This window comes from Notothenia rossii (genome assembly GCF_949606895.1).
Source record: "Notothenia rossii genome assembly, chromosome: 9".
Taxonomy (NCBI): domain Eukaryota; kingdom Metazoa; phylum Chordata; class Actinopteri; order Perciformes; family Nototheniidae; genus Notothenia; species Notothenia rossii.
Window position 1 is genome coordinate 47,131,677 of NC_136907.1, and position 11,592 is coordinate 47,143,268.

At 39.0% G+C, this 11,592-nt stretch overlaps 2 protein-coding genes and 1 long non-coding RNA gene across 5 annotated transcripts in view; 1 reads left to right on the top strand and 2 right to left on the bottom strand.

Moving 5' to 3' along the window:
- LOC307018746 (uncharacterized protein) overlaps positions 1–9,958 on the top strand; it is a 155,886-nt gene extending 145,928 nt beyond the window's left edge. The window contains exon 6 of the mRNA XM_079649145.1: positions 9,832–9,958. Coding sequence (XP_079505271.1) covers positions 9,832–9,931 — 100 coding nt within the window. The 3' untranslated portion in view covers positions 9,932–9,958. The remainder of the gene's footprint in view (positions 1–9,831) is intronic.
- LOC307020526 (uncharacterized protein) lies at positions 3,954–6,118 on the bottom strand. 2 transcript variants are annotated; one of them, XM_079651944.1, is made up of 6 exons: positions 6,077–6,118; positions 5,591–5,708; positions 5,350–5,449; positions 5,097–5,256; positions 4,681–4,844; positions 3,954–4,316 (listed from the first exon to the last, which is right to left on the bottom strand). In XM_079651944.1, the coding sequence occupies exons 2-6, from the start codon at positions 5,615–5,617 to the stop codon at positions 4,201–4,203; spliced, it is 567 nt and encodes a 188-aa protein (XP_079508070.1). In that variant the 5' UTR covers positions 5,618–5,708; positions 6,077–6,118; the 3' UTR covers positions 3,954–4,200. The 2 variants fall into 2 exon arrangements, with proteins under 2 accessions (XP_079508070.1, XP_079508069.1); XM_079651943.1 differs by having other exon boundaries at positions 5,591–5,701; positions 6,077–6,106.
- LOC307018747 lies at positions 9,383–10,973 on the bottom strand. Of its 2 annotated transcripts, none has more exons than XR_013802490.1 (4): positions 10,631–10,973; positions 10,306–10,376; positions 9,842–10,074; positions 9,383–9,717 (listed from the first exon to the last, which is right to left on the bottom strand). It is a non-coding gene; the product is annotated as an uncharacterized lncRNA (long non-coding RNA). The 2 variants fall into 2 exon arrangements; XR_013802491.1 differs by having other exon boundaries at positions 10,306–10,404.
- Between the last annotated feature and the right edge of the window lie 619 nt (positions 10,974–11,592).

Sequence of the window (11,592 nt, forward strand, 5' to 3'; positions counted from 1 at the left end):
GTAGCGAAATGATATAGAGTGGTGCAAACCGAAGCCTACTGACTTAACACTACAACTATAGATGTCGAGATACTACCATGCTGAATATTAAATGAAGGTACAGTTTATTTGAATACATTATTGTTTACAGACGAGTAGCATGTGACAACATCCGGAATGACCGGAAATCAAACGAGCCGAGAAGTATTGTTTAGAGTATTGATTACAGCGTTTAGAATGTGTTAAATGAAAAGTGATGAAAGAGAATATGAGGAGAAACGGCGTGTTAAGCATATAGTGAATGTGAAAAGAACCTATCCTCTGTTTAAATGCAATAACGGACATTGGAGACGAGGCGAGCCGGCTGGCGGGGAGGAGCCAGCAGAGGATATATAACAGCACCGGAGGAGAGATCCATTCTCTTCTCTTCCCTATCGAGAGCCAGATCACAGCTGTTTGTCTGACTGAACAATATCATGCTTGTGACCAACCCGCGCCTTTTTTAATTAAAGTACCCAATTGAACTTTCACAGAGACTCCATTTAGTCTCCTTTTAAAGCTTCTCTCCTGGACGGGAGAATAACGAACACAGTTAACACTACGTTATGTCATTTTAAATTACATAATTTAATTTCGTAGCCTTTTAATTACCACCACGTTATGTTTGGAATTAATCTAGATTAATCTAGATTAATTCCAAGAATACAGTGAGATTAATCTAGATTAAAAAAATTAATCTATGCCCACCACTAATATATATATATATATATATATATATATATATATATATATATATATATATATATATATATATATATATATATACATTCACTCTGCAGCTGCATATAATCAGTTCATCACAGGCGTTGTCTTTAACATATTACATTTCACCTCATTCTCCAGCAGCCAAACACCGTGCTGCAGCCAAACTTTAAAATGGCAGTCAGCTGTTATTTCAGGTTGTCATGCTGCCGCCCGCCTCCCCCCCATCCACCTCCTCTCACCACATCCACTGCCAGGAGAGCTAATCCAAAGACCTCATCACATCCCCTCTTCATCCCGTCTCCTCATCAAATCCAGATCTTCAGCATCATCACCAGTGTCTAGACCCCAGGGGGGGTTCCCTATATGCTCATGGCTCCATTTCCCCCTTTAGATATACCATTTCAGGATCGGGGTCTAATCGCCAAAGACTTAACATTTATCGTATGGCATGTGTCAATAAATGTTCTTTAAACAAAATGAAGTCTCTCCTGATTGAAATACACAGAAGCAGCACACAACGGGTGCTTGAGATGATAGTACATTATTGAAAACATTAATAACAGAATGCTTAATGCACAAAACATCAAGAAATAAGTAGCCAATGCTTCAATCCTTTGAGAATACACTGTTTGTAGGCTATTTTAATTTAATAATACATTAAATTAAATTAATACATTGCTTACAAGCAAGTAAAACAAAAATAACAAAAGTAGAAAGTGCTAAGCTAGGTGGAATAAGGGAAAGGGGTTAGTTGATTAGGAGTTGAAGGCAAGAGTGAAAAGGTGAGTTTTGAGAGATTGTTTGAATGATGTGAGAGTGTTGGCGGATCTGACGTGGCTGGAGAGGTAGTGGGGGCTGCTGCGAAGGCCCTGTCACCCCAGGTCCGGAGCTTTGTCCTGATGGGCTGCAGTAGGTTAGCTTCAGCGAACATCTGAGGCGACGGGTGGGGGCAAGGTTGTTGAGGGCTTTGAAAGTGAAAAGTAATATTTTAAAGTCAATGCGGTGTTTGATGGGGAGCTCTTGATGGGAGGAATTTAGTGTTATTATTCTTTCCCCAGTTAACTAAGCTATGCTGAAGTGACAGTAGATAACTTCTAAATACCAGTACAGGGGCTTCAAAGGTTTTTTACTCGTTTTTTGTGGTCTTTTTGGACAATGGATTACCCATGATCCTCAGCCACCGTTGCCGTGGAAACGGAGCCGGTCCACTCTCAGCTACCTGCATAACCCTAATTTATTTCAGATACCAAACACACTTTTTCCGAAGATTGGTGTCACAAATATATAAAACAATATATGTGTCGATAACAAAATACATCCATCATAAACTAAACTGGAAACAGCAGTATAAATTGTCTTGTTAACACTTTAAAGTTGAGTTTTTTTTAACCCGTACCGCCTAGTGGTTAAAGCACGTTATTGAATTTTTTTGTTGAATTATGTTATATTTGATGAAACATAAAAATATTAAGAGTACATACATAGGGGGAAAGTAGAAGGTCAATCATAGAAATATAGATGAAAATATCAAGAAGATACTGTTGTGATCTCCACAATAAAACAGTTTAGTGCAGGACGTCCAAAGATATTAATAGGAGGATGTGCAAAACAGACAAACTAAATAGGCTTCATTTAAACATTAAAGAATACTTTAAGTTAAGGTCTTCTTTTAAATAAGAAAAAGCTTTGGGGGTATCTATCGACAGACAAATATTAAGTCTGACAAAGTACTTAACGTCTAATATATTGCATAGTTTGTTTTGGAACTTGACAATCAACTTTCCTGCAATGTTAACTAAGTTGAAGCACTTATTTTAACTGATATTATACATATGTATTATACTCTTATAAGATGTATCTAGATAGTATAAGAAATGTACAGAATATGACAGTTTAATGGTGGAGGTACATAAATATCGACAGATGTCTTGTAATGCACTGTTGAGGAACCTGCGACCCAAGTTTTTAATCTCTGACCTTTTTCATCTCTGACCTTGTCAGGTATTGAACATCCAATAAATGAGGAACAGAGAATTATTAAATATAAAACATAGAATTTGTGTGATTATACTAAATGATCTCCAAATAAACACCACAGCCTATTTCCAACTGTTACACATGCTGCTGTAACGAAAAAATTGCCCCGCTTGGGATCAATAAAGTATCTTATCTTAAGATGATCGATGGCTACTGCCATATTTGCAAAATATGCCTCCGAACCTTGACAAGTGCATGTTTCAAGGCTTATAAATGGACAATAGGAGGGGTCACAAACATAAGACCAGCTGTTAAATAAAGCTCTTCTGACCTTAGCTGTCATGTGGGTATACTAATGCTGCCCATTATGGGCACAAGCAATTTTCACCCATTTATTAATGATGTTTTAAATGTGATAACCCACTGTGTTTCGTATCCCCTAAACCTCTAGGGGTGTACACAGTTTAATATATTTAACAAAAACGTCTTTTAAAACTACAATTCCCAGTAGAGACGTGCCATAGAACATGGAACCCAAACACACAATAGCCAGCATGTGCAGTTCTGGTGACGGGGTGGGGGAGGGGGTGGACCCGTTCGACTCCAGTTTTGGACCATGTGTCGTGGTTCCATTCCATTTCAAAGTGATGTTGGACGCTCGGCGCACTGCCACTCCAACATCCAATCACAAAGCTTGAGGAGTATCAAGGGGTTTGTCCATGGATGGGTTTGTCAAGCAAAGAGAGAATACTTACTTCTGGGTGTAAAATTCTCTAAAGCAACTACTATGAGCTGCTCCGACCCTCGGTCCTGACGGACTCCAAAAGTCCGACATTATACAATCAAATAAACACAAGAATAATTGTGTGTTATTAAGTAAATAACACTGTGTGGTTTAGAAAATAATACAAAATTAGAAGTACAAGTTGGGAGTGAGAATGTGTTGGTATTTACCCTGCATTATGCACGTTACTAATAAAGAATTATGTTATTGTATGAACTCTATTTACAATGTATTCACATTAATAGTTCATAATCAACAAATGACAAAATGCAGTGACAAAAAAATCAACCATTGTATAGCACTTGTTTGAGTAATAAGAGGCAGTTTAATATAAAGGCAAGGCAATTTATTTTCATACACATCAGCAAGTCAAAGCGCTTTAAATAAACAGAAGTACAGAATATAAACACATTTTCACATTACTATGAACTCAGTCGGGCGAAACAAGTGCATAGTTTCATAATGTCTTTATTCTGTATGGCTTTAAGTGTGTTTTAAATGTATTTTGTCATTATTATGGAGTGCGCCAGCATGTGGACGTGACACGTCGCTTGTGAAAGAGCTCTCCAGTGCCTCTGTCTTGCTTGGCAGAAACCTTTACAGGTCTTCTTCCTCAGACTCAGGGCTAGTGTAGTCATTGTCATCCGACTCCTCAATGTCCTGCCTTAATTGAAGATCATGGCATTCCAAAGCGGCTACACCGCTGTACGCATGTACAGCCTGTTTGTGTTGGCTTTTGAGAAAGTGCCACCTCCGACTGAGGACACTCTTGAGCACATGTGTAGAATCCGAAGAGTCAGGTCACCGAAATCTGTAGAGGAATAATCACACAGAAAAAGGGCTCAATGTAAACAAACCATGACAATTGCAAATCTCTTTGCATTGTTCAATGCTGCATATGTAAAAACACTACAAAATAGGTAAATCCATCTTAAACTGAAGGATGTTACTATATATTGGGTGCCAAATGGGACATGTTGATTAATGTTTATATAGTGCTTAACAATTAGTCAATAGACAGAAAATAATCGATTATGATCTTGATAATGAATAGTTTCAGTAATTTACTATTTCACTTTGGCCTGACACAGTGACAGATGTGTTCTACTTATGTAAGACATGTAATGTTTTGAAGAGTGGATGAAAATATTCAAATGTTAAGATCTCAGACATACTGCTGGTTTTGATGCCCTCCAAAGTCTGTCCTCTGAGTGCTTCCACTTCTTGCACTTCCTTCAGAAGGAACATGATGTGCTGCGACATCTCTTTCCCCAGGATGCTCTGCTCCTCCTCCAAACGTCTGACCAGCATTACCTGGTCAAAGACAGACCTCTTCAACCTGAAGGTGTTGCCTTTCGGTTGAGGAAAGGAATGGAGTAGTGGACAAGGAATATTTATTCATATATTATATTATTACAGAATGATTTTCATTTCTGAGACACACATCTTTGTAGCGATAGTATTGGTTCTCTATAATGTAAACTAATAACAAATATTATATATTTGCAGGTATCACCATTGCTTTTTCATATTTTGGTATAGACTAAAAAAACAACAAGCCAAACTAGCAATTATCCTATCATTTGCATGCCTCTCCCATGGTAGGATGTAGCCCTCTGTCAGACTGCAAGCCAACTCCTTGTCAATCAGTTCTTCCTGCACTCCTGTGTTGTATTGCACAACTTTTTCGCAAAGCTTCTTCTTCAGCTCTCTCATTCTCTTCCTCTTTCTTTGCCTTGCCTGGTTGGTGTCTGCAAAGTGAAACGGAAACAAAACTGTGTCATGGTGCCAGAATGTTTGTTGTTTATGAAGTGTAATTGCAATAACTACGTTTGACAACAAACCATGCTGATGATACAGATATTGCTTCCTGCGCAAAAGAGTGATGGTGATGTTCTCAATATCCACCCTCAGTCCTTCAGTACACCCTGGGGCGTAGACTCTCTAAATAGTTGCAAAAAAACAATTGGAGAAGAAATACAATCAGTGACAGTCTCAGTTTCAACATATAGCCAACTTATATTGTGTGTCTAAACTTACAGTAATTAACAGATGTATATATGGAAAGCCTGTGGTATGTCTTACCTGTGACTGCCCATTGCCTGACACCATACACCCACTGCTGTATGGTCTCCTGATCAAGGTTGTGCTACTTTTTGAAGTCTCTGAAGCTGGCAGCTTCCACCTTTGCCCTCTCTGTGATCTTTACCAAAAAAAGAAAATGTCAGAGCAAAAGCGCCATGCAACACCATAATGCAAAGAACACCAGTTTTCAGTACAAGACCTTCAGAAGAACAGTTGAAACATTCCATGACACCATCTGACTTGCAAGAGGAAGTGTGGATAAGGGAGAACATAATGTATATAGGTATGAGGTTACATTGCAGACATCCTTCATAAATATGTAATGTCAGATGAGAAGACAATTTTAATTTGCCCTTACTTTGACATATCTGTGGGCTAAAACTGTAACGGTTTGTGAAGGAAGCAGGACCCAAATGCAGATATAAACTGAAAAAAGTCATTTATTTCAAGGCTATGATATAAACAATGACAAAACAGAACACTCACCGCAGAACTAGTCATGGCACAAGACAAACCGACAAAGACAGACAGAAAACCCAGAACTTAAATACACACAAGACTAATCACACAACAAGACACAGGTGAGGAGGGAGGAGAAAACACAGTGGCCACAGGTGAACATAATCAGACAATTAGACACACCAGGGAAACTAATGACAAGAGGAAAACACAGGGAAAAGGACCAGACAATAACCCAGAGGAAAACATGACAGGGAAAACAGCAAAAACACCCAAACCTACAAAACTATAAACGTGACATAACATGAGAATCGTGACAAAAACTTGATGAAGGTTGTCCCTCTTCCTTCTGTTCCAACCCATGGCCTGTTGAGTGAGCATGTTCACTCTTCCTAAAAAAGACAAAAATATATCCACAAACAAAAAAGTAAGTATTCACATCAAAAAGGCAATACTGAGTGAGAAACCTGATAGACATGACTAAACCCAATCGTTGAAAGGTTGTTGAACTGGTAATTACAGTAAAGTAATACACCAATAATGTTTTTAAGGAGGGATCTCTCTGTAAAATGCTTATCAGGACTGCCTTATCACAGTGTGTAGTGTTAATACCAACCTGCTTTTGTCATTTATTTTGTGACCAGAGCTGCCCTGGAGAGAAAGGTGTTCACCTATAATGAATGTTACAATTAATGTTCGGTCACCATCACATAACAATATCACCTACACATCATAGATCTTGAACTGGATGGTTTAAGAGAAAACTTGTGTACTGACTTCCTACAATATGCATGCATTTAGTGTTGCTATACATATGAGCTGCCTATCTTTCATTTGAACTCAGACATAAAGAATATGCTTTAAACTAATCAACAGGCTTGTCACTGAGATGACACATACATATTTGTACTGCTTTCTATTAAGACTTCTTGTATCCATACAGTTACAATAATGCCATTAATAACATACCTGCTCTACTTTCTCTCCCACTGTGTTTCCTGCTCTGTCCTGACTTCTGCCACCCGATCTCACCTGCAACACAGCGCAAGTAGTGTTATGTAGCATTTCTTTAGAAGTTTTTGATATCCAATAAGGCATGCCATGCACAACATTTAAAAATCCTTTGCATTAAAGATGTTATGTACCTCGCATTTTGCTGTATGGGCTTTAGCATGCATCACGCTAAGAAATGGCCTCATTTCTGTCAACGGCAGAAGCTCTGGTAATCCCTCTGCCATTTTGTTAAGGTATGGCCAGTACCTAAGAAGCAGGAGCAGCATTTTGTGATTGAGTGTTACAAAGATAAACTTTTAATTGACATGACAACAATATCAATAACATCTAAAATGACTGCTGAGGCATAGGCCATTTTATACATTGTTGTGGATGTGCAATATGACAGTGAGGATTACCTGCATGTTACATCCATACAGAAGAAGTCAACATTTGCCTTCTTCGACATCTCTTTTTGGAGAAACATTGGGTAAGCGTATATTTCTCCACGGAAGTGGTTCAGTCCTCGTAAGAGAAACCCATGTCTGATTAATCAGAAGAAAATCTAGTTGTTAATAACAAACTGACACAGCAAGGCCTGGCTTAAGCACTCATCTCTGTCATCTAGGTGGCTATAACAACAAATATCACTTGGATGCTACTAATGATGGATCAATTCCGCTCCACAATCAAAAGTGTTTAATGCTTCCAATTCTTACAAAGACTTAGACTTGGATTGCTATTAAAACTGAAATAATGAGACCAGACTCAAGAACCAAACACATATGCACACAAAGACAGACTTACAAATACATACCTGCAAACTGCCACTTGAATGCCCTCCTCGTCTATCTGGGCACCAGACTTTTTTGACATCCCTCTGCCAGCGGTGAATTTGGCAGTACCACAGACAGCACTGTCATTTCCAGTGGCGGCCGGCCCATAAGGGCGCTAGGGGCACCGCCCCACCTCTTCCCACATACAAAAAAAAATATTAAATGAAAAAAAAAAAAAATCAAAAAATATATATTTCAAAAATATATATATTTTATATTTTTTATGAACAAGGTAAATATCATACAATTGATATCAGCAAAATGTATAATCTACAATAAAATCTTGTTTAAAATTGTGTTACGATGTCTAAAGTTAATGATAAGTCACATGTTTCCTGCCTGGCCTTGCCCTTGGCATTAGTTTATCATTACGGGGCACTGCCCCCGAGCCAAACAGCAGCAACCAGCACGTTGCAAAAGTCTCAATAGTCAACTGTGCCACCGAAACATAATTTCAGCCAATCAGCGGCGTCAAATATTTTGGTCACGAGGGCGCTCACGTTGGCGCCCACGTTGCTTACGCGCGTTGACGTGAGTTGTTTTTTTAGACTCGTGAGGAACTGGGGTAGTTTCTATAGTAACGCAGTGTAGGCGGAGCCATGACGTCATCTTCAATGAGCTCCCCAGAAAAACAACACAGCCGTTAGCTCTTAGCACTCAGAGCTCACAGCTCTTCATATCTGTTCAGAAACTAGACAAAAGTTAAACAAGTACAAACCACATACTGTCTGTGTCATGGCGAATACAGTCGCTGGTTTATTTATGTCTGTATAGGCCGTTGTTGTGAGTGTGGACGGTCGGAGCATTTACAACGTTAGCTTAGCCAAATCTCCATTAGAAAGCATGCATTTTAAAAGGTTTTTCGCCTGCCGTCTGTCCGCAGACTTGTCAAAGCCTTAATTCATGGTTTTTACTATCCGGTATCAGTATGTTGTTACTTCGGCATCATTTTGAAACGTGTATTACAATTAAATCACGGTCAAATATGTTCATCTTGTTGTAGTTGTAGCCCCCTTGACAGCGATTCTCTCTCTGGTTTAGACTGCAGTCAAGCCAGCCTCCAATCGGAAAAACCTACTCAAGCCAGCCCTCACGTGATATTGCGGTGCGCGAATATCCTATGCATTATGATAGAGTCAAAAAAAATCCTCCCTCTGTGTTTAGATGAGAATAAAACAAAAACTGTCCAGTATCATAGATCCATCTCAGTCCAGGTTGATAGCAGGACACCCCATGTAGTCACTCAGAAAAAATCAGGACATTCTGATGTACAGTTTCAAAATAAAATACCTTTGAAATCTCATATATGAGCTATCATCCCTGTTTTTAGATGAAAATAAAACAAAAACTGTCAAGTATCATAGATCCATCTCACTCCAGGGTGATAGCAGGACACCCCATGTAGTCACTCAGAAAAAATCAGGACATTCTGATGTACAGTTTCAAAATAAAAGACCTTTGGGGACAACAACAAATGTTGCGACTTTCTCTCAGTCCTGTCCATGATAAGTTAACATACAAGTCAATAATAAAAATCACAAAGCACTACATTACTATGATTTGTTTTAATGTCTGTTATGGCTACTCAAAGACAACCCCAAGGGCTACTATTTGTATTAGCGGTGTGTTCTTTATCATTTTCATTAATACCTATACCTACCCTTTTGACTTGGAAAAGCGGTAATGCTTGCGGTTTCCATCACAGCAGACAGCCAACATGTCTGGAGAACATGCTGGACAAACAAAGTGATGGACCTGGCACATATCCTCTTGTTTGTACTGACAGAAGCAAAACTCGAAGAAGCTTCGCTGAAATGTATCAGCACAGATACTACCTGTCTGTATATTGATTTAAAAAAGTGGAAGTAATTGTTTTTGAAAGCAATGCCAACAATGAATGATATGGTATACAGTAATACGATGTTGTTTTTTGTATGTTTCCGTGTGATTCAGGCAGATTTACCCGTCCAGCTTGAACAGATCTGTGCTCCAACATTTTCAGAAATGCCTGCCTGGACATGGCTGGTGCTGTCACCTTCATGTGCTCGAATGAGGTGAACACATCATATTTGTAAAGCGTCTGTCAGCTGGTGCTAGCTGGCCAGTACCGATACAAAAGCAGGTCTTTAACCTCAGGAGTCCATTCTGCAGAGCAGGATGGACAGGATTTCCGAGGCAAGCAGACATTGTATTGTCCTGTGAACAAATGGACAAGTAAAGGTATTTCGGTAATCAAACTGTGAGTTTGCCTTAACATATTGGATTTTATACATAGATGTGCATATATGATGTATTAGCTATTTGACATGGCATTTGGGTGTTGTCTGAAAAGGACCAGGTGATAAAAATCTTTGCATTGCACAAAGTGGTAAAACTCTGCCGTACAATACTACTTGTACAAAAAGAAGGGCTTTCAGAACAACTTACCGTTGATGGTGACCACAGAAATATGCTTCCAAGGAGTAACTGTGACGTCATCAGAGCATTCACAGATTGACCTTGGAGTAGGAACAGGCAGTTGAAATACTGCAATATTGAAAATAAGTTAGGAAGGGTGTATTTACAGTTTTTCCTTAATTCTCCAAATTATCAAGATATTCAATAAAATGTTGCATAATTTCCACATATCTTGCAGCCCTAGTCAAAACCAATCATACTTTTTTCAATCAGCTATGTACACTTCCCATTCACACTTAATTATGGGAACTACACTATAATGGGACAGTGTAATGTAATGTTAATCTTTACATACTTTGTTCACAAAACTGAGGCTGGCCATTTTCATCCACCACCACAGCAGTTGTAGGGGGAATGGGCTCCAGAAATCCATTGAACACAGCCTCTCTGTCATGGAAGATATTCCTCTTGTGGGCCTCCATGTCACAGGTTGCACAGAGGAACTCCATGTCCAGTGGAACACAGTCCAGGCACCTAAGCCGCTTCTTCTGCACAGCATCTGTGGCACTTCTGAATGGCTATTCTCTCAGCTGAGAGATTTACATTAAAAAGCATTGGCCTAGCCGTTTTCATTCTCACATCTGTGAGAAGCTGCCTTTGTGCCCAGGCAGAAACCGTTCCGTCTGTTGCCTCCGGAACCTGGACTGCAGCTCGGGTGTCCCTTAACTCTTGGAGATGTGTTTCTAAAAAATAGAACAGCTGTTAAGCCGCCACCCTAAAACTGGTATGATGGATATTAAGGTAGTATACTGAACCACTTTTGAGTTGGAAAAATATATGCCGACTAATAATAGCAACATGCTATGAATCATCATATGCATCCAAAGCAATATTAGCAAGTGATACTTATACCAAATATGCATTCACTTGTCATGAAACAGTCAATACTCAATACTTTATTATGATTAACTAGATGAGTATAAAAATGGAAACATTGGGAAAAACTGTAGTGCCAGTCAACTGCTGTTATAATCAATATACTCACCAAGACTCCAAAACTCTAGATGTTCTAGCTGAAGGCCTTCCTCATGCACAGGATCGTCTCTTCTGGCTTGTGAAGCTGCAGAGACAGTCATTTTTGCTTAACCCTTCAATGAATCTAAAATTACACCAATGAATTGTAATATGAAAATGCTCTGTAAGGACTGCAGGTAATGAAACTAAGAACATATTACCACAGCATCACAATGACAATTTACATTTGCCATACTTTTATCCAAATCGAGGTACACATGTTCAAAAATACAACACAAGCAA

Bases quoted from the DNA above. Each gene is read 5' to 3' on its own strand.
- LOC307020526 (XM_079651943.1), bottom strand. The intron at 5,450-5,590 runs GTAAGACATACC...GCAACTATTTAG, and splicing joins CAGGCAATGGGCAGTCACAG to AGAGTCTACGCCCCAGGGTG. The intron at 4,845-5,096 runs GCATGCAAATGA...CAACACCTTCAG, and splicing joins TACATCCTACCATGGGAGAG to GTTGAAGAGGTCTGTCTTTG.